General features: G+C 44.3%; 1 protein-coding gene across 1 annotated transcript in view; it reads left to right on the top strand.

Moving 5' to 3' along the window:
* The first annotated feature begins 105 nt into the window (after positions 1-105).
* Positions 106-21,516, top strand: part of F13A1 (coagulation factor XIII A chain) — a 105,962-nt gene continuing 84,551 nt past the window's right edge. Inside the window, exons 1-3 of the mRNA XM_006025211.2 lie at positions 106-200; positions 1,050-1,216; positions 13,767-13,955. Of these exons, the coding sequence (XP_006025273.1) occupies positions 1,069-1,216; positions 13,767-13,955 (337 nt within the window). The 5' untranslated portion in view covers positions 106-200; positions 1,050-1,068. The remainder of the gene's footprint in view (positions 201-1,049; positions 1,217-13,766; positions 13,956-21,516) is intronic.

The following is a 21,516-nucleotide window of genomic DNA, read 5'->3' as shown; positions in this document are numbered from 1 at the left end:
CTGTTGCTGATCCCTGGAGGTGGTGTGGGGAGGGTTTGGCAGGGAAGGGAAGCCATCCCAGCTCTGCCCTATGACAGGGTGAGGGAGGGAGGGAGGAAGGGGGACTTACAACAGTTATTTAAGAGCCCCCAACTACTGCCAGACTTCCCTGCACTTGAGAAAGCCTGCAAGGAGTAGGAAAAAGAGCATCTGAACAGAAGGTACCATAGCTAACTGATGTTTTTTTCTTTAAGAAATAAGTGCTGTTGAATAATTTCTGTGTTTTTTGAACTGTTGCTTTAAAGGAATTTGGGAGAAGTTGAGTATTTTCTGAGCAGACGTTTGGCTCTCTTTCGTTTGCTATCCCTTCCTCCCAAAAATTGATATGAAATCAGGTTGAAACTACTTCAAAGAGAAATGTTTTTATCATTGGAGATGGGAGGTTTCTCTGCCATTAGTTAATTCTGGAGAAATAAGTGGAGGAAGATTTCCTGACACCCCTCCATGAATACTGAAAGGCAGAGTTTGGGTGTCTGCGAGGAAAGTCCCCTACATATTTTGTGTGTATACAGGTTTAGACAAAAGACTAGAGTAACCATCACAAACCCTATCATAAGCTGTGGTGCTTTGGAGAGATGGCTGCAGTATAACATAAAATGTTTTGTTTTTTTCATTAGGGAGAGGCTGTGTGAGAATCTGTCTATAGAGTTATTAATTCATCATTCAGCCTTTCTGAGGATTATAGTTTTGTGGTATATGGAGTCTCTCAAATGTTTTGAACTCTTGTTGGGGGTTTTTTCAAACAAATCCTTTTGTGTTTAGGTTTGCTTCCTCCCCTTGTTCACGTGTTTTGACAAATACAAAATGCCTTCCAAGTGTCAAGGAGTTATTAGACTTCTTGAGGCACTTCATCATTTGGCTGATGTTTTTTGCCTCTTTGGTTTTTATTTATGTGAGACTAAAAAAGGTGTAGCTCACTGGCATCTCGTACTGTTATTTCTTTCCAACTCTAATTACAAATGCAACTGTGACTCATTTTCCTTTACTCTTGCTTTCTTTCCTTCTTTTAGAGATTGCAACATTTTGACAATGTCTCAACCAGCAAGTCAGAAGAAGCCACCCTCTGCTAGCCTGAATGGGCGAAGAGCCCTCCCACCAAACTTCTCCAATGCTGAAGAAGATGAGGTCCCTGAAATGGAGGTGACTGGTTTGATGCCTAAGGGATTCAACCTGAAAGGTAGAGTATTGCACAAGTAAGAAATGAATCCATTTGATGTCCCCAAATACTTGCTTCTGTCTAGGCCTCTGAAGTAAAACAAAACCACTTTTCACCTTTTTAATGATCATACTATGTATTTACAGATATTAATGAATTAAGTTTTGCTGTGAAAACACTTAGGGAAAACACTTAGGGAAAACACTTCCTCAATTTTACTGGTAGATAAACTAAGCCATAGAGACACTGAAATGGCCAATCCCAGGGGACATGGGGGTCATATTGTATATATGAAACACACACACCCCCCCATTCCAGTTTCTCTCTTGATGTAGATATTTTTCAAATCCGGATTTTATATATATGTGTGTGTGTGTGTGTGTTTGTGTGTGTGTGTGTGTGTGTATACACACATAAATAAAATACAGAGCTCAGTGTGCTCCAATTTGTGGTAATTGTGTGGGGATTGTTTATGAGCATTCAGAAGCTCATTTTTTTGTTTTGCTGTTTTGTCTCTTCAAAAATGAAAATGGTTACAAGCTCTAAATAAGTCCTACCAAAGTCTGAAAATTCCTACCCAAAGTGTGTTAATTTTTCGCCTGTTTAAAAAAAGATTCAGCACATCTGTACCACATGAATTATATGGTTGATCAAATCACATTGAGTTATAAATCTTTGGAACAACCAGTTCACTCACCAGCTGAAAATTATATGGAAACAGTGCTGGAAAAAACAGATTAAAAAAACCCCCAAAACAGGCTTCTGTTTAATTCCCCAACACAAGAGGCTACATTTGTTATTTTATTAAATTAATTGTTGAGCTTGTTCCACTTTGCACTCATGGCAGTAAGACATACAGGCTGCCTATACATGTGCTGGTTCATGTTCTAATTAGAACGCATCAGAGCAGACTTAATTAATCAAGTCTGCTCTGCGTTCTAATTGGAATGCTCCAGTGTGGCCTCACCCTCATGGATATAGGCCCCCATGGGTTTAAAAATGGCCACGGGACGCTATATCTAAATTTCATTCATGGAGGGCTAAATACATGTGACAATGAGGTGCTTTAATTAGAGCAGCTGTCCAGAAACTGCTCTAATTAAAACTCCTCCCTCCTCCTGACCTGACCACATGTATAGGTAGCCACTAATTCTTAGTAGGTTTATTGTGGTACATTTATTGAGGAAACACAGCCAACATGACAAAATAAGGTCTGTCTCGTGCTCTAGTTAGACAGTCTCAAAATGGGAATGTTAATAAAAAATAGCCAGGTCTAAAGACTTTCGATATTCTCTGTGAGGCAGACCTAAAGCTTACTGAGCCCCAGATTCCCCATGACCTTTAATAGGCTTTGAATAAGACCCTGATATAAGACTGAAGCTGGAGGGAGACTTTCCTGTTCTGCTTCAAAGACTTTGGCTCAAATTCAAGGTGACAAGAAATGTCTGAATCTTACCGATAGCAAGAGGCAATATCATTAACATTGTTAATGTATAAGAGTAGGAATCTGGCAGCCTAGAATCCTACATCTCAATAGATAAAAAAGGGGTGGGGGTCTTTTGTCTAAGGAAGGGGAGAATTTATCTGGGAAGATTCATGACTTCTGAGGACACTTGGTTGAACTGTGCTATCTCTTACTGATGTAGTCTGAGAAGAACTTGGAGAAGGTGCTATGGGCATGACTGGGCAACATACTAGAATACCAAAATACCATGGCCAGATCAATGAGGATCTCTGGGTAGAGATCCCAGGTCCAAAATATATATCCACCGCACTTCTTTCCCTTACTGTCCTTGGCTCCCTACTGTCCACTATGTTCTTCCAATCTCTTAGGTCAGGTTCATAGGACAGTGAGGGAACCTTTACATTTCTCAGAGCAATATTAGAGGATGCTGGTCTGCGCAATGTTCCCTGAATATTTCTGGGTGTGAGACAAGTTTCCTAAATTCTTCACTTCTGGTAGGCCAACTCATCCTGCTTGCATGCAATCCTTCTCAAGCCTGCAGAGGGGTTTTCAGCAAATGCACAACACCTCTACTCCTCCTCTCCTCCATGTGGTCTGTGTCCAAACCAGTGTAGGTAGGAAAGTATGTATATGCAAAGTCTGCCTTCAGTGGGAATTCCAGCTCGAAAATAAATCGTGGCCCAATGACAGGTCTTGCCTATAAGAGGAGAGACATGAGTAGTGACTATTTTATGAGCCATGGTGCATATCAATCTGCATATGTTCCTTTCTGCTTGCTTGCTTGCTTTCCCATACAACCATTTTCTATTTTGTCATATCCTGAGAGGCATTTGGCATTGGTGAGACTACATCTGGAGTACTGTGTCTAGTTCTGGGTCCCCCACTACAGAAAGGATGTAGACAAATTGGAGAGAGTCCAGAAGAAGGCAATGAAAATGGTTAGGGGACTAGGGCACATGACTTCTGAGGAGAGGCTGAGGGAACTGGGATTATTGGGCATTTTTACATGCTTTCTGTGCAGGGGAGAGGGGTGCTTTAATTAGTGCGGCTCTGAAAGCTAAAATGCCTTCCGTGTCTCATGTATCAGTCACCCTGCACTTCAAAATGGCAGTGAGAGCACTTTAACTAAAGCTTGTCAAATGAACTTTAGGTAAAATGTCCCTGCCACCATTTTGAAGCACAAGGACACTGATACGTGAGATGTGGAGGCTGCTGGGATGTGCTAATTATTACACTTCAGCAGACATAATTAATTGAGTCTGCTCTGACGTGCTGTAATTACAGCACCTTGGAGCAGCCTCTCTGCACATCTACAGGCACCCATTTAGTATGGAGAAGAGAAGACTGAGGGGGTGGGATTTAATAGCAGCCTTTAACTACCTGAAGGGGGGCTCCAAAGAGGATGGAGTTAGACTGTTCTCAGTGGTGGCCAATGACAGAATGAGGACTGATAGTCTCAAGTTGCAGTGAGGGAAATTTAGGTTAGATATTAGGAAAAACTTCCTCACTAGGAGAGTAGTCAAATACTGGAACAGCGCGACAGCCGGGCAGAAGCACCAGAGTGGAGCGGCAGGAGCATTGGGCCTGGGCTGCCAGGGGCTCTGGAGCAGGGCTGGCTCTCCATCCAAAATATTTGCCTGGACTGGATGACCTCCTGAGGCCCCTTCCAACCGTAATTTTCTATGATTCTATGATTTTTGAGGGTGGATGCTTGAGGGGACGGGGTGGAAAGCAGGGAGAATGTGGTTGATCAAGGATTTTGTAGCTCAGTCTTTTTCACATGCAGCTCTGGCTTCACATTTGGATTTTATCTTCACTTTGGGTGCAATGACATTGTGCATAAGAGAATGAAGTAGGACTCTGAGAGTAGGACAGGAGCTTCATGAGAGTGTAGTTCTGCATTAATGACAGCATGCTAACAATCTAAAGTGCTATATACTTTCCCCCCAGCTACCATAATAGCTGAATGTGTCTCACTCTTTAGTGAACTTTATTTTCACAACATCCCTAGAAAACTAGAAACTTGAGGTGTTACGGCCAGCCCAAGATTCCCTGTGTGACCTATGGCAGAAAAGTTAAAATCGCATCTTGGGTCCTAGGCTAGTACCTAAGCAACTGGACCACCTTTTCTCTTCCTGTTTGCTAAATTATTCCTACTTTCAAGGACAGGTAAGGCTTTAGAACATGTAGCAGAATGTGTGATTAACAAGTAAAGCATGATACTTCCTCCCAAAACACCTTGGCTATGTTTACATACAAAAAATAGAACATCCAAAATGATACCTTTTATTAGACCAACTGGAAATTGGCAAGAAAATTGTCCTTTTCTGCAAGCTTTTGGGATCAAAGTCCCTTGGCTATGTTTGTTCTTCATCCATAACTTGCTCTTCTTTCATGTATCTGAGTTTAAATGCCCAGCGGGCTAAAGACACACTACTTAGGAATGTGGGGGACATGCCAAATGTTGAACCTTTTTTCCACTTTTATTTATATAGAATAGGAAACCCCCACCACATCCTTATTTGTACAGTTTCAGGACCAGCAAGTGAACAATGCCTTTGCCATAAAAGGAACAATGTGTACTTCATTTGAAAATCCCCACAGTTCTTTTAGTTCAAAATTTTTCCTATCTTGTTCTCTAGGAAATCACAAAGCTTGAAGGCTATTCTCATTATTGACTCAGCTGTTCAACTTGTGCTAATGAAAGTTAAAAATTCTTCTTTATAAAACGTGTATGAGTTGTCCAACTATTCCTTTGTGCACCGCAAACAAGCTTGCCCTGAAAGCCTGCACCAGGGCTGCTGCCTGCCAATCAAGAGCATCTTGCTTCAAAGGAAGGCCTTGCTTCCTCACTTTCCCTTCTGAACGAAAAAGTGCAGCTGTTCAGAGGTGACTGTGGAAAGAACTAAGTAGCCCCGTGCTTTCCATTGAATGGCTTTTTAAAAAAAAATTTCTACTGCTGCTGCTATCTGAAGTATATACAATTATCAGGGGCTTTGCAAGTGTTTTTAGCTGTTGCAGATAACATGACCAAAGATTGGCTAAATCACAGGTCAGCTGCTTCTGGTGAATGTAGAGTTGTTCTTTTTAAACTTTTTTTTTATGTTGAAACTGAAATGTTTCTGCAGATGTGGATTGGCTGCACTTTGACCTGAGCTTCATAAAGCCCTGTGATAAGATGAAGCAAACTGGAGCTATAAGTTGAATTTCTTGAAGGTGATGGTTTAAACAAATAAAAAACAAAGACGACAGGTCATTATTTCCTCCCATTATTTCTAAAAACAATAGCAAATCCCTCACCAGAATTGTCCCAAATTTTGTCAGAACCATCAGAAAGCTAAGGCAAGCTTGCATGCTTTCACTCCTCCTGTAATCTCTGCTAATAACAGGTTTTGTGTTTTTAGGCTGAGAGCAGGTAGAGAAGATGCTGAGATGGTGTGCACCACCAGGAAAATCCTACAGCTGTTGTCATACAAGGATGGTTTAGTTACCATTATCAGTAACGGAGAGCTAGTAAATCCTCAGAGGGAGTGAGGGGGGTGGTCCCAGGTATGGAAAACCACTGAGAGTGTAGTCTCAGAGAAAAATGTGTTTTGGTCCAAGCAAAATACTGACACCTCTCTACTGCCCCCTTACTTTGAGCTCTGTTCTGGCCACCTATACTTAGCTCAGTGGCACTACTTGTATGAATGAGGGCAGCAGAAGCATGGTCCTGTCCTTTCTTGCAACAAGTTGTACATTACTGCTTTGAGAAAAATCAAACAAGAGGGGACATGGGGGGAAATCCTGTAGAATTTAACACAAGGTGCTTTCTATCAAATTTTAAAGCCAGCATATGGGAAGGATAAAATTCCTTGTTGGATCCAATAGGCAGGCTTAAATATTCCATAGCAAGGAAACTAAATCAATTCTAAAAGCTTTCAGAGTCATTCAGATTGCACCCAATGAGCTATATCCCTTTTAAGTCCCATTGGGCTTTTCCATAAGGACTGCACTGAAGTATTTTGAACTTTTAAAGCCGCTGTGGCCGGATCCAAATGTTCAGGCACGTGCAGTTTGTGGGACCGTTTGCAGCACCACAGACCACACACATTGCACATTAAACCCTGCTTGGCACTGCTAATTTGCAGTAAAATTTGCTACTGGGATTTCCTGGTAGCAACCCCCCCCCCCCCCAAACCCCAACCCTTGAACAAAAGTGGCACAAAGCACAGTGAAGTGACGTGTGCTGGGACAAATGTGGAGACAGGGAAGCAGGCAGCCCAGGGCTGCCCACTCCCCCATCTTGAGGCACGCTGCGCCCCAGCTAGCCGGGGAGTAGCTGGCTGGGGCACAGGGGCTCTGCAGCGTGTGGAGATGGGGGAGTAGGCAACTCAGCCCTGTGCTGCCTGCTCCCCCCGTCTCTATGTGCTGCTCCCCAGCTGGTTGGGGCACAGGCTGCCTGCCGGCTAGCCAGATATTGAGGCACCCTGTGCCCCAGCTAGCCCCGCTGCAGCACATGGAGCAGTGGGACAATGGTCTGTGAGCCTGATAGGGTTCCGCACAACCCCTGTATGCCACCTCCATGTGCCAGGATCAGGCCTTGAGGCCTCATGCAGCCCCTGCCTGGCTTTAAGGGGCCATCACCATGCACACCTGATCTAGTCCACAGGGCTGTGGCCCATGGGCATCCCTTCAGGCTAGAAGACATGTGCCAGAGGCTGGATCTGACCCATGGGATGGGTATTGAGCACCCCTGCTGTAGATCCTCCACATGCAGAAAAGGATGGACAAACACTACTGGAGGCCTTCTCCGCACTCCTTTCTGCATGTGGAGGATGTACACGGAGGTTCTCCTCCATCTCCTGAAACAGACTTGACTGGTGTTGCCCTACCTCTGTGGAGAAGCTGTGTGCAAAACTGGTTATCTTGGACTGTGTGCAGTGGTTGGTTCTGAGCCCTTGATTTCTTACACATCACATGAATAATACTTTTGCCTTTATTTTGTGTATTACTGGCCAAATTCATCGTGATCATAAGTTCTTCAACTCCATTGACTGTCAGAGAGCTGATATAGCAATTCCTTTGCCAAGTGTTAATTATTTAGTCCTGTAATCCTCAGTCCTAAAGTACAAACATTAGCCAGCTCATAGTTTCCGAGTGAAAGTCTTTTTTTTTTTTCTAATTGCCATCACTGGAAGCTCCAGCTGAGAGCAGAAAGCCAAGGTTTACTCCTCTCTCACTCTCTCATCGTAACTAGGCAGGAATCAAAATGGAATCCAGCTCACTTCCCATTACTTTAGCAGGGTGCCTTTTTTTTTCCTCCACTGAAGTCAGCTGACATCATTTAAACATACACAGGGTGTGGATAGCTGAGTGAGAAAAAGGTCCTATTTTTTTTTTGCAAAGTCATGTATCTAACTGTAAGCGCAAGTACCCTTGGCATTCCTTCACTGAGCTGAATTTATGACATCCCTGATCTCAAGACAAAGTGTTAAAGAAATATTTCTTAGGATGGTAATTAAAGCACTTGTCTTTACTCAAAAGAAAACAGACTGTTGTTCAAGGAAGAGTAACCTCCTTGCCACTTACATCCTAGAATGATAATGAAAACACAGAGCTCACTGAGCTGCATATCTTGTGTGGAACTCCATTAAAACCAATGGACAGACTTGCCCTATTTTTGAGGTTGGATATTCTATTTAAGTTCGGTTCTGGACTTTCATATTCAAGAAGATGCACTGAAAAATCAGAAAAACTCTGAGTCAGGTCCTTGGCTGATGGAAATAGGTGTAGCTCACTGATTCTGTGACCTTGGACAAGACACTGACACTATTCGTGCTCTGTTTCCCAGAATAATCACGATGCCCACCTTTGTAAAGTTCTGTGTAAGACTGAACTAAGTTCTCATATCATGTAAACTAGCATAGCTCAATGGAAGCTGGTGTAAATTGCAATAGAGGCAGGTGATAAAGGTGTACAGAAGTTTATGCCAGATGCTTTCTGTGAGGGAAGGTGCTTTTGGTGTGGAAAGAAGGAAGCCAAATTGGCATCCAACTCTGCTGCTTATGCATTAAGTTGGGGTTTACTTAGGTAAAACACTAAGTGCTGATGCTTTGGGTGTGTGGTATCAGCTTTTCTAGATTAGTAATGGCCAACCTGTGGCATATGTATCACGAGTGACAGGATGGCTGCTGTTTGTGGCATGTGAGCCCCTCATGCTCAATAAAAGAAGACACTGGAATGGAGCCAGGCAGGATGCTACTGTAAGAGGAGGTATTAGGAGTGACTGCCAATTAACCCTTCCCTAGCTCTGTAGCTGCTGTCAAATTTAGGGTTTTAGATCTTCACTCCTGATATAAACTCCAGCGGTTGTGGAGTCAGGGAAGAGTTAACTTGGCTGTTGGTTGACAACTTTTTGTGCAACAGCATCCTGCTTCTGCCCTGCTTCACCTTGTTGTGGCTGGAGACCTGAGCCCCTCTGCCTCCATTCTGATACTTTAAGGTTAAACTATGTACCTTTGGGGAGTGGGGTGGGGGTGCTAAACTTGTGGAAAGCCTGCTGAAAAGGCTGGCCACCACTGCTCTAAATGGACTTTAAAGGGTTGGGTGAGCTTGGTGTTAACCTTTTTTTTTTATATAGGCCCTTTTCACCAATGATCTCTAATCACTCTACAGAAGCAGATTTTGTCTCTGTCTATAGAAAGGAAAACATGTCATAAGAGTGTAAATGATTTGCCTTGGGTTATATAGTGGGTCACTGGTCACAATACTCTATACTCCGAACCAAGTCCTTTCATGACTGGACAATGATATTTCCCTATTCCTCAGTCTTGTAGACTAGATTCATCCTGAGGGATGTCAATTGGACATCCCTGATCTGGACCATAATATTGTGTATCAATTATGCATGCTGACTTTTTTTTAATCCCTTTGAACTAGTTCTGTTTGTTTCAACAATGGAATACATGACTATGACATATGAAATACTACATTGCAAAGGTGTTACGGTTGCAGAGTTCAATATTTGAAAGTTAGTAGATGCCAGAATTGAAGGTTGTCTGTGCAATCTTAATTCAATTTCCTTATGCATACATGGTCATGTAATTAGAGACTACATCATAATGCATACACATTTTTTCTGTATGGATCCTACCTCAATCAGTGCCCCTGAGGTTATTCAGTAATGCTATTTATCATCATTTAATACATGGTTCTAATCCATTGAAACATTTTGACTCTGCAAAAAATTACTAACTTGTTCATAGGACTATTTATGGTGCTCATTGCTATGCACCATAAAAGTGCTCCGCAAACATGAGTGTATTTGGTGTCACAATTAGATTGTACAGATGAGGAACTGAGGCACAGAAACTATATCTCTCAAGTAGCTTCTAATTTGGGTAATCAATGCCAAGGGCCGGTTTTCTTTCTGGATCTTTTTATACCACTCTTTGTTTAAAGCACAGCTACAATTGACTCCAGTTGCAGGTGTGAATGCTCAGCACTTCAGCAAAGCAGGCCCTCAGTGTGTCATGTTTGGCACCCATCAAGTGAGAAACATACAATTAGTGGTCACCTGTGTTTAAAAGTTTGTTTAAGGCCATGGTGGCCAACCTTTTTGGCAGGTGTGTCACAAGTTAAACAGTCTCTCTCTTCTTTGATTGACACTCTGATCCTTGTTCCCTGGGGATGTACCCAATCGAATTTTCATCCTGGAGTGACAGAATGGAGGCAAGGGGGCTTGAGCCTCCAGCCCCGTGGAGTGGAGCAGCAGCAGCAGCCTGAGAAGGTATCACCACTAAGAGCCAGGTTAACCATTCCCTAGCCCTGAAAACACTGCAGTATTATATAGTAAGCAAGAATCCAAAGCCCTTAAATTGGCAGCAGCTGCAGGGCCAGGGAAGTCTTAATCTGGCTCTTGGCAGTGGCACCTCCTCTGGTGAAATGTCCTGCCATCTCTCTACCCCATGCAGCTAGAGGTTGGAGTTCCCTGCTTCTGTTCCAGCACTACCTTTAGTGAGTGGCCAGGGATCTCAGGGGCTACTTGTGGCACACATGGGGCAGGTTGTCCACCCTTGTTTTATTGCTTTGCATCACTTGGGCTTAGAATTTAAAAGAAAAATCAAGAGAAAATATTTCTTGTAAACATTTTAAAGCAGTGTGGAAAACCACTGCTGTGCACTATTTTTGCCTGGGATCTTTGGCAAGGGAGTCTTGGGGCTGGGGGACTTCCTGGCCCCTTATTAGCTGCTATAGTTTTATTATTTGGTGGCCAGTGGTGTAACAGGTGTCTTTGCCCTGTGACAGCTGCAGTTGAAGCACCTAAAGATAACTTTTAGTGGTGGGTTTGCCATGTGCCCAGTGACAGCTTCAGGGCCCATACTTCCCATGGCACACAACAAGTAGGGACTGGGGATGGAGCAGTACTCTGGCATCTGCAAAACATCATGAGGTAGCATGTTCACAGGCCATGACACCGACAGGGCAACTTGCACCCTTGGGCAACTGCATGGCAGAAGCTGCCTGCAGGGTGTCACTGGGATCTCCTAGAGCAGCATGCTCCCCTCTCACTAGGCAGCCTCTTCAGCAAGAACTCTCTTAATGGAATTGCCCCCCAGTCACAACCCAAGGGCCCAGCTGGGCAGCACCCTCAGGGTCTGGGTGATTCTATGGGGTAGGGGGATAAAGTGTCCCTGAGGACTGGCTGTAGAGCAATGCCACTCCATGGTATCCTGGTCTCAGGACTCCTTATGGGACAGTGACATTGGAACCCAGGGTTCAGGTGTAACTGGGGGCACAGCCAGGATGGCAGGCTTAGTGTGGGGTGGCACCAGAACATGTGGAGCTGCATGAGGGGTGCATAGCTGTGTTTCTTAGAGCACTTGCCATGGAGAGCTTGGTGAGGGGTAGTGACAGGCCTGGTCTCACTCCCCAGACTTGAAGCTTGCTGTGAGCACACAGGTCTTGGACTGCCAGGCTGGTCTGGGCCAGGGCTGAAACAAAACTAACATGTTTTACACCTTGGGCATGACTCCCCTATGCTCTGCAATGGGGTAGTAGTGGTGCTGAGCACTAGAGAGAGGGAAGGAGGATGGTCAGTCTTACCTTTTCCAGAAAGGCAAAGACCTCAGCTGCTGCCGCAGTTGTCCTGCACCCAGCCTCTCCAGCAGAGCTGAGCTCACTGCTGAGCAAGTCAGCAGGACAGTGCAGGCCCAGCCCCTGTCTTCTCCTTCCCACTTTGCTCACAGCCCTTATGCAGCCCCTCTTTTACCCATGCTCCTAGCCATCTGCTCTTCGTTCCTAGCTGCCTTTGCACATCACTTGTGGCACATGTGCTGCAGGTTGGCCACTCCTGCATCATTCTGGAGCTCTCTGGTGGTGGAGGGATAAAATGCAGTTCTGCAGGGTGGCATTCAGCTTCCTTAAGCCAAAGACTGTACCTCTGCCTCATTCACAACACACCTTTCAACTTCTTGAACAAACAAGCCGGGGGGGGGCTTGAAAACAATGCTGTTCATTAGGCAAAGAAATCGCCTTCATTCCCAGGACAGTAGGACTTTAGAGATAGAGAGATATAAATATATATAGATATATTTCTGCACTGTCTGGAACCTTACAAAGGCATTTATCCACGTGGTCTTGACCAGGGACAGAAGTTTTACACAAACCAGTATAAGTAATCAGAAATTGGTTCAAGTGTGTAACACAACAGAAGTTCAGTGCACATGAACTGCTTTCAAAATGGCTGAAACTGGTTTAAGATACTACCTCCATCCAGGTGTATCAGACTTAACTGATTTAAGTTAAGTCAGTTTATTGAACTTTTGTCCCAGATCTTAAAGGGCATTTAACCCAATCAGATCAGAATTCTCCTCTCTATCTCAAGGGGACTATTCTAAATAGTTTTCAGCACAAATGAAGGTGGCAAAATTAGGCCCATTACACTATATACACTAACTACACACTATTTCCTATACTTATACAATATCTATCTATACCCTATACTCTATCTATACAATATCTATCAAGTTATGCACTATACACTATCTATAAATCTACGCAGTACTTAAATAAACCATACGCTACTTTCTATAGGAGACTACACAGTATACTCTTAATAACTGGCTGCTTCTTCCTGCTTTTTCTCCTTATTGGTCTTAGTCCTTTCGCAATCACGAAAGTTTTCTGTAGGGAGGGGGAAGAAAGAAGAAGAGGATGGGGTTTTGGACCACAGTCCAAAAACTGCCCTCTTGCCCCCCAACCCTGCCCCGCACAAGGTCGGTGGGACATTTCTGATATTACCTATATATCAACCAGGATGCTGCATATGCTGCGGGGGGAGGGGAGGGGGTCTGGCAGTCAGCGTCCACCTGGACTGTTCTTCATGTTTCTGTAATGAGAATGTCAATTATAAGAAATAGGAAGGTTTGAAAAATTCAATGAAGTCTTAGGGTAGCACACACAAATAGTTTCAAACTTACCATTCTGGTGATGCCTCTGTGTTCTGCAGTTATGAACACCACAGTGGGTGCAATGTGTGTGGGGCATGGGTGGGGGGTACATGGATGCGGATGCGGCGTACGCAGGTGTGGGGGGAAGCACATAAACTACAGGTGGCGGTGGAGGTAAGGGAGGTAAGGGCAAATTTACCATAGGGCAGTATCTCAAGGCACAGGCACAGTACTAGGTTGCTTCTCCATTTCTCTTGATTCTCCTGTATTAATTTTCAGTCTGTGCCCCCTACCAAGCCATGCGGTGCATAAAATAAAATCACAGCAGCACCTATTGGCTAAAGGCCTGACCTACAGAAATAGCACACCATCACCTGGTGGTGAAGGAAAGTAATTACAAGTCTTAGAGTAGCTCACTGTTTGCATGACATGAATCCATAGATAGGGCGGCGTAAGCAGGAGCACCAGAAAATAAAACATGTCCAAGCAGTGTTAGTTTAATGCATCAAAAAGACTTTTAAAGTGCTGGAAAATCCCACTTATGCAAACAAAAAAAAGCAGTTGTGGTGGCGTAAACGGGAAATCACATGATGTGTACAAATGCCTTTAATGAGTAGTGTTGGTATGAATTCAAGAAATTGAATGTGTTCCCTCTGTTTCTATATTTATACAGATTATTTGCAAGTTGTGAATGTTAACATGCTTAGCAGTAACCAGGAAATTAATAAGCAGCAGCATCATACTGATCGGTACTATAACCCTAAGCTGATTGTGCGTCGTGGACAACCTTACCATATCCAGATTGAATTCACCCGTCCTTACAAACCAGAAAAGGACATTCTCTGGTTGGAGTATATCATAGGTAAGTACCAAACAAGATCTATGTAACATTAGCAAAGGAGGGTTCATAGAATATTTCTCCAATGCAAACACTGTAGCACCTAATGGCTTGATTTTTTGCCGTTTAACTCAGTAACCCAATAAAGTCTGCTTATAGCCGAGCACACCCTCACTTTCTTTGCCAAATTTGGCTAGCCTTATTTGTCGAAGCACATTGAGGAAAGGGAGCAGGATGTGGTCCTGTGTGTATTCCAAAGCTGCACGTTACTGAGTTAAATTGCTAGCATTATTACTGGTTTATGTTTAATGGCAAAGGTTCAAGGTGGTGGGTGGAATAGAAAACTTGTTTCTCTGTCTTTGGAAGAAACCAGGAGACGATTAACTTTATTTTAGTCAGGAGATATGGCAGAAATGTATGTGTTGGTATAATATGTCATTGAATACACATGGGAGGAGCGGAAATCATATGAAAAACAACTATAGAAACTTTATAATTCTGTAACATGCTGACAGCTAGAGATAGTCAACTGGAGAATTTGATAGGCAAGGAAAAATACTGCAGCTTTGGAGCCAGAAAGGTGCTTGAATCATAAGGACCAAGCCAGGGGCCATGGTAGGAATGAGGGAACGTACAGTAGCCCCTTGTTCCACTTCTCCAGGTACCTGCACCATAGAAATGGAAAATAACACCTCCTAATGCACCAGTCAGTACAGGAACAAATGTAGGATAGAGCAAGGGTAAGTCCTCTCTAGTACAGGTGGAAAATAAGGTTTCACTCTTATTCTGTTCCTGGAACATCAAAGCTACACACTTGTCAGTGTTCTTGGAATCTGGTAAAACCATTATTTTTCTCCCTGGTTACTTTTTTAATAATTTTTTTTCTGAGACACCTCTGTTCCTGTTATAAACTATGTAAAAATTGGTTTGAATTGACATTGTAATTTACCTTCCTGAGCAATGCGGTTTTGAAATTTGTAGTATTGATTTTTTTGGGTGCTGTTGAATTATGATCATGTGGCTATTTATATTTGTTCTCTCTTTCAGACAGATGCATGTTTATCTTTTAAAAGTATGCATGATGGGAAAAGTTGCTGTCTGTAATGGTTTCCCATCCCGGTCGCTTCCTTCTCATTTAAATTAGGATTAGGAGGCATGTTATGATCAGCCACCAAGCTGATTGGCTGAATATTTAGGAGTACCTTTCAATTTTAATATGTGTAATATTAGTACTCTTGTGATCTGAATTAAAATTCAAAGCATTCCATTAAATCTTGATGTGTTTTAAATGAGCAACTAGAACTGGAAAATGAAATGTTTTATGTCCCGTTGCATTGTGTAATATATGATTTAAAAGAGTGCTGCAGGGTGACATGCAGTCCTAGCACTCTTTCTGAGTTCTTTGCAACACACAAAATGCTTTATTTTAGTGAAAACTAAGAGCTGCAGTTTTTAGGGGGTACCATGAGTCCATCAAGATTGAGAACCACTGTCCTATAGCAACAGTTGTTGCTGTAAACAGGTGTCTAGTAAGTGCAAGTGTCCAGAAGGATGAACCAGTGGGTCTAGCTACTATCTTTTTAATTTGGAGAGAGTAGCAATCTCAAACTCTGTCTAGGTGCCACCTGTAGAGGGCAACAGACACCTCCATTCTGTCTGCAAAAATCACCCTGGCATGGTACATCTCCATCTGTTAGCAGCCAATCATTTCTACAAAGGTAAATACATATCCTTGGGCATGCCTCTTAATGTCTCCATGATTCAGTTTCCCTAGTAATGATACTGACCTCCTGTGTAAAGCACTTTGGTCATTTGTACACGCCACAGGGGTTTACTTTGGTTTAATTCTCCCTAAATTGAAGCGGTGGGTTTTTAGAAACACTGCTTCAGTTTAGGGCAAAGTAAACCCCCATGGCATGTATACATGGGTTGGGCCCAATCCTTACCTGCCTCTACAGTGGTGGGGAGTGAAGGCAAGCTGCCGGCAGGCAGAGCAGTTCCTGAGCTGCAGGGGGGGCTGGTGTTTCCCTCTGCAGCAGTGGTGGTGCCCCCAGGCCTGTAGGCACCAGGCCTGGGAGGTTCCAGGGGACACTGCAGCCGTGGAGGGAAGCACCAGGTCCCCAAGCAGCTCAGGTAGGCAGGCTTGGGGGAGCGGGGAGAAGAAAAAAAAAAAAGATCAGGCTCACCCCTTTTTTTCCCCCCCTTAAGTGGAGCCTGCCTGCACAACCTGCTGCCAGGCTGCCTGCATGGGCTGCCTGCACAGCCCCTGAGCTGCACCAGGCCCAGTGCTTCCCTCTGCAGCAATAAGGTTGCAAACTAAAACACCTTGGATATGCTTTATTTTGTTGCCTCCCAAAGTCATTTAACATGCATTACGCCCCCAACATGTAAACAGTTGCACCACTAAAGTGGTGCAAAAGGGCATTTCTTTAAAGGGCAATTTTGTGGTGTGCACAAATGGCCTTTGAGATCTACTGATAAAAGAGCTATGTAAAAGCTTACAGTTATTCTTAATCATTTTACTATTTCTTACTCTTTAAGGATCTGATGGTGTGGGTTGCTGAGTGCAGGCTGGGAGGCTGTTTATAGCCTCAATACTCATGGTCTTTAGTAGAGATGAGGGCATTTAAGCATCTCTTAGGAAACTCTTTTGAGGTCTCTTTGTATAAAGGAAGTTATAGGTACTTTTCCAGTAATGCAGAGTGCATTGCATCTGATTTCAGAACTTCTATGTTTTCCTGCAAGCTGTATTTCCCTTTGAATATACAGAATGTCACAGTACCTGGGGAAGCAGTGCTTAGAGTCAGCATCACTGGCTTAGCACAATATATGTTTTCTGAGGAGGGTCAGCAGTAGACCTTACAGATCATGGTGCAAAACATGTTTCTTTACCTCTCGGGGGCTTTTTTGTAGGAGACTGCTTGCTCTATTCAATTAATTGGAAGCAAATGGAAATCCCAATCACTGTTTAAAATGTTTCTTTTTAAGCAGATGTGGCATAAAAGCTCTTTAATCTATCTAATTTGTGCACTTAGCAACAAACCAAACAACCATGACACCTGGGAGAAAGAAATCACCTGTCAGCTTGGCTCTGCCAACTCTTAATGTGTACCTTTTTACTACTTAGCCCTTTTAAGGGCATCGTCTCTTAAGGTTAAAAGGGAGTAAAAATTGCCATGTGTCAGTTGCTCAGGAGTGTCAAACTTGATCTCCTGGATCAGAACCTCGGGGCTCCTCACAGGCTAAATCTGAACCGAGCAGCCAAGGGAGCAGTGCAGGGGTTAATAAGCTATTCATGTATGCCCTTCAGGTTTCCACCCCCTTTGCCCTGCCCCTGAATTCTTAGCCCTTTTACCAGCCCTGTGAGCTCAATGAAACAGCTCTGTGGGCCTTATTTTTGATACCCTTGCTCTCCAGTAACTTCACACGTGCATGCTTTTACTTTGCAGCAGGTAAGTGAACTGACAGCAGTTTACTCCTCAATGAGACACAGCTAAACTGCCACAGATCATCTTTCATCTCTTGTGGAGATGCCCAGGGGCAGTTCCCATATATCAGCTGGCACCTGCAAATTCCCACCTTCATTTGCCTTGTTTGTGTGCCCTCAGTGACAGATGCATTATTTTAATGATTTTTTGATGGCACTAGGAGGACTTTTCTCTTCAGTACTTAGGATCAAGCTCAAACTTGCTGAGATTCCTCAGTGCATTGTCAAGCCTTTACCATGGGGAAATTTGGACAATCCACACTTGTGTTTTTTGGGTTTCTAAGAAGCCAGCTCCCACTGACTATCACATGTATTTATACTTATGAAGAAATTTGTCAAATGGCAGCAATCCAAGCCACAGCCTGAGTGCCTAAGAATATCTCCATGTAAAAACTTTTCTAAAGACAAACTGTGGATTAGAAAGCTTAAAGTGATGGATATTGAGCAGTTTCACAGGTGACTATAATGACCTGGAAAAGATGCCATCTGTATCCCTAAGCATGATATCTAAAACAATCAAATAAGAAATCACATAAAAGAATCCAAGCAAGGTTTGCAAGAAGTCTAGTACATTCTGGGAGAAGATTTTGGGGGAGTTTTAAGACTCAAGCTGCAAGATTGCAAGTATATTTGGATGGGACAAATGCACTTGGCTTCCATTGAATTCAGTAGATGCTAAACATACTTGTCAACTCAAAGCAGATCTCTTTGCAGGATCAAACTCTTAATGAGTGCTACTTAGATACCAAGACAGTACAAATGCCTTCATTAATACTCATTCTTGGTGATGATACCTTAGCATATGGTTTGAATTCATGGCATTGTGCTATCAAAAGTAACAATGGTACCTGCATAGCTGAGGAAAACAATTTTTTTTTCAGAGTTGTGTAGCTCAGGTGCACTTGGGTATGTACTCCGTTCTCCAATTGAAGGGGATTGTTACCAGGGCAGGTGCGCTGTGGGTAGAAACTGCAAGCTGAGCACAGTTTTTCTCCTTCCCCTATAAAGCTAACCAGGATGCTTCAGTAACTTAACTATGTACAAATTTATTGATATCATAGACCCTAATGGAAATAGAAATAAATATAAATATAAATATATACAGATATTTACAACATGAACTATAGGCAATATATATATACTTCTTTACCACCACTCAGAACACAAGCAAGTAATATAAAAGACCTCGTATAAGAGTGTCAATAAAGATTATGGCAATATGAAACTCTACTAAAACACAAGCTCACAATCATGAAATACAAATACACAAAATATGAAGCACTAACATGCAAAATATAAGGCACAAGAACAACCAATACTAACCCACATTTTTCAGGGGCACCCAGGGCCCAGGATGTTTTGGAGCAGTGACTGCGCTCCAGTGCCAAGGAGATTCCCCAGTGCCGTTCAGGCCCTTCCACAACCCAGCTAGAATAGCTCTCAAGGGGAAAAAACTCCAGACCCAGGAAGCCTTCTCTTGCCTGGGCTTCCCTTCAGGGGGGCAGCTTCACAAGCCATAGGTGGATTTCCCCTCCTCTGTGGGAATCCCTTTTCCCGGCAATTCATGACTCCGGGGCCCCAGTGGGTGGTCGTTATCTCCCTGGTGAGTTGCTGCCTGTCTTGCAAGGTCCCAGCTGCCTTGGGCTCCCTCTGGGCTGCCAGCCTGCTCAGGGCCCTGTACACCATCACGTGCACCAAGGGCTTTATCCTTTTGCGCAGGGTTGGAGACCCTGGCCACCTTGTGTGGCTCTTGGGTCTCGGTCTGCTCCCAGACTGCTTGTGAACTGGCTGTGCACCTACTACCTGGCCTTGTGTCAGGGGTGGGAGAGCCGAGCCCCTCCAGGGCCCGCAGGGTCTTGGTATGCTCCCAGACCCGCTATGCACTGTCTGTGCACCAAGTTTCTGGCCTCGTGCCAGGGGTTGGAGACCCAAACTGCCTCATGCAGCTCCCAGGGTCTCACTCCATGCACCGAGCTGTGCACCAACACTGCACTCCTAGCGGCGGGATTGGGGGATGCAGCCGCTCGCTCCTCCCATCCCGTGAAGAGGTCTTTGGGCTCTTCAGGGCAACTGTTCTGCCCTGCTGGCCAGCTCTTTCCAGCTCTTCTTTGCCCGTTCTCTTCTCCACCCCTCATCACAGCCATAGCCCCACCCCTCCATGAGCTGAGCACACCTCTCTTTTATTCCCTCTGGAGGCTCCACCCCTAGATTGCAAATGGACCAATCAGGATGAGGTAGAGTGCAGTCTTCAAACAGGTCCAGGCTCTTTGCCTTGCCCTGGGTAGGGGCTGGGCAAGCCCCTGCCCAGCAGTTACCCGATTGGTGGGAATGCTCCACCAATCACAATCAAGCTTCTCCGAGTCCAGCATACTGGGCCGTTACCAGCAAGCCCGCCACAATCACATTTATTTTAGTTGAATAAGTAAATAGACTATTGTCCCTATTAACTTGGCAGAATGGTTTGAGAGCTAGCAACATATGAGCCACTACTAGAATGCAGCTAACAAGGCTGTGAGCAAAGCTAAGACTAGATTGCAGAAACCTCTTCGTAGACCATGCACGTGGGCCAAACAACCCTTGTGACCAACACAAAAGCATGACATTTATTCTCACGTACTCATTGACTCATTTTGAAGAACAGATTTTCAAAAACCAAAGTCTGGTTGCAGACGTTTTAGAGGGACATGAATAGAATAAACTGTTCATTACAGGTAGTTTACTTGGCTCGGTTAGAAATTCATCATTGCCAACATTATACCACACAGCCACCTAGTGAATAAAGTACTTTGCACATTAGCGGAATGTTTCTGCTAAGATAATGAGCAGTCAAATTTGTCTAAAATGTTAACATTTAAATTATCATAATTACTTGTGAAGCTTAATGCTTCATCAAGTAGGACAATTCTCTTCTCTCGGAGCAGCACAAAATTTTTAAAAATTTGCATGGAAAACTACCTACTCATTGAAAACATCATTGTAAGTAGTACTGGCCATTATTCCAATGTATATCACATACTGCAGCCCTACATCCTGCCTTTGGTTTGGGAATTAATTCCATCTCTCGAGACTTCCCTGAACAAGATCCACTTACTTGAGGAAGGGTAAGTGGTGCCTTCAGGGACAAATTCTTTCTTGCAGGTCTGGGGTAGGGAAACTCAGTGCTGATATGCCTCCATGAGAGAACAGTGTGGTTTCTGCAGCCAGTCTTCTTCCAGGCCATCTGGAGAAATAGCAACTTATGTTTTGCTAGCAGCCCTGTTGCCAGAGGTCACATTAGGGATGCATTGAATCCATGAACCAACCCAGTAGCATAACTAGGCCTGAGTGCTGACTGTTGGGGGAATCCTGGAATGGAGACGTGGGGAATAAACGGAGTGGTAGTACAAGGCTGTGCTCGGTCTGAACTTACTTGGGCGATGGAGAATGCAGCTGCATAGACCAGAAGCAGGAGTCCCATTGTCGGCTTCACTTTTCCTGTTTTGTAGTCAACAGCTCCTCTCAGGGTTGGATTCAGGGCATCCACAGTGGTGTGGTTGCATCTCTACCTTCTGGAGCATATACTGGCAGCTCCAGTTCCCTGTAGCCCTGGGTGCCAGGGTCCCCTGCAGAATCTGAGCTATGGCTGGAGCCCCAGGCTGCTGTAATATGCCTGGAAGCAACAGGTGAAGAATTTCTGCCATGGCTGTCCTTATCTGACCCTGTTCTGCTGCAGCCAGGAGCTGTGGGGAACAGCTGTACAGGATATCGAGCTCAGTGGCATTAGCTCCCTCCCCCTCTACTCTTCTCTAGTGCCTTCCCAAGGGCCCCAGCTATAGGAAATGGCTACACAAGGTATTTCCTTCCGGTGCCTGCACCTGGGCAACAGGAGACACCTGCAGGGACTGAGCGGGAGTATATGGCCAAGCTCCATACCCCACAAAACCACTCACTGGAGCACCTGATTGAAGCAAGATAGGAGTGGCTCTGGGACCTTCCCCCAGGCCCTGGGTACAGTGGTTGTAGAGTCCCTGCCCCTTCCTCCCCACTCCAGAGGCAACCCCTGAACCAACCTTGCTGGGGGGGGGGGGGGGGGGGCAACGGGGCCCTCGTGAGAAGGAG

The sequence above is a fragment of the Alligator sinensis genome, unplaced genomic scaffold (genome assembly GCF_000455745.1).
Source record: "Alligator sinensis unplaced genomic scaffold, ASM45574v1 scaffold220_1, whole genome shotgun sequence".
NCBI classification, from domain to species: Eukaryota; Metazoa; Chordata; order Crocodylia; family Alligatoridae; genus Alligator; species Alligator sinensis.
This window is presented reverse-complemented; position numbering and strand designations above follow the sequence as displayed.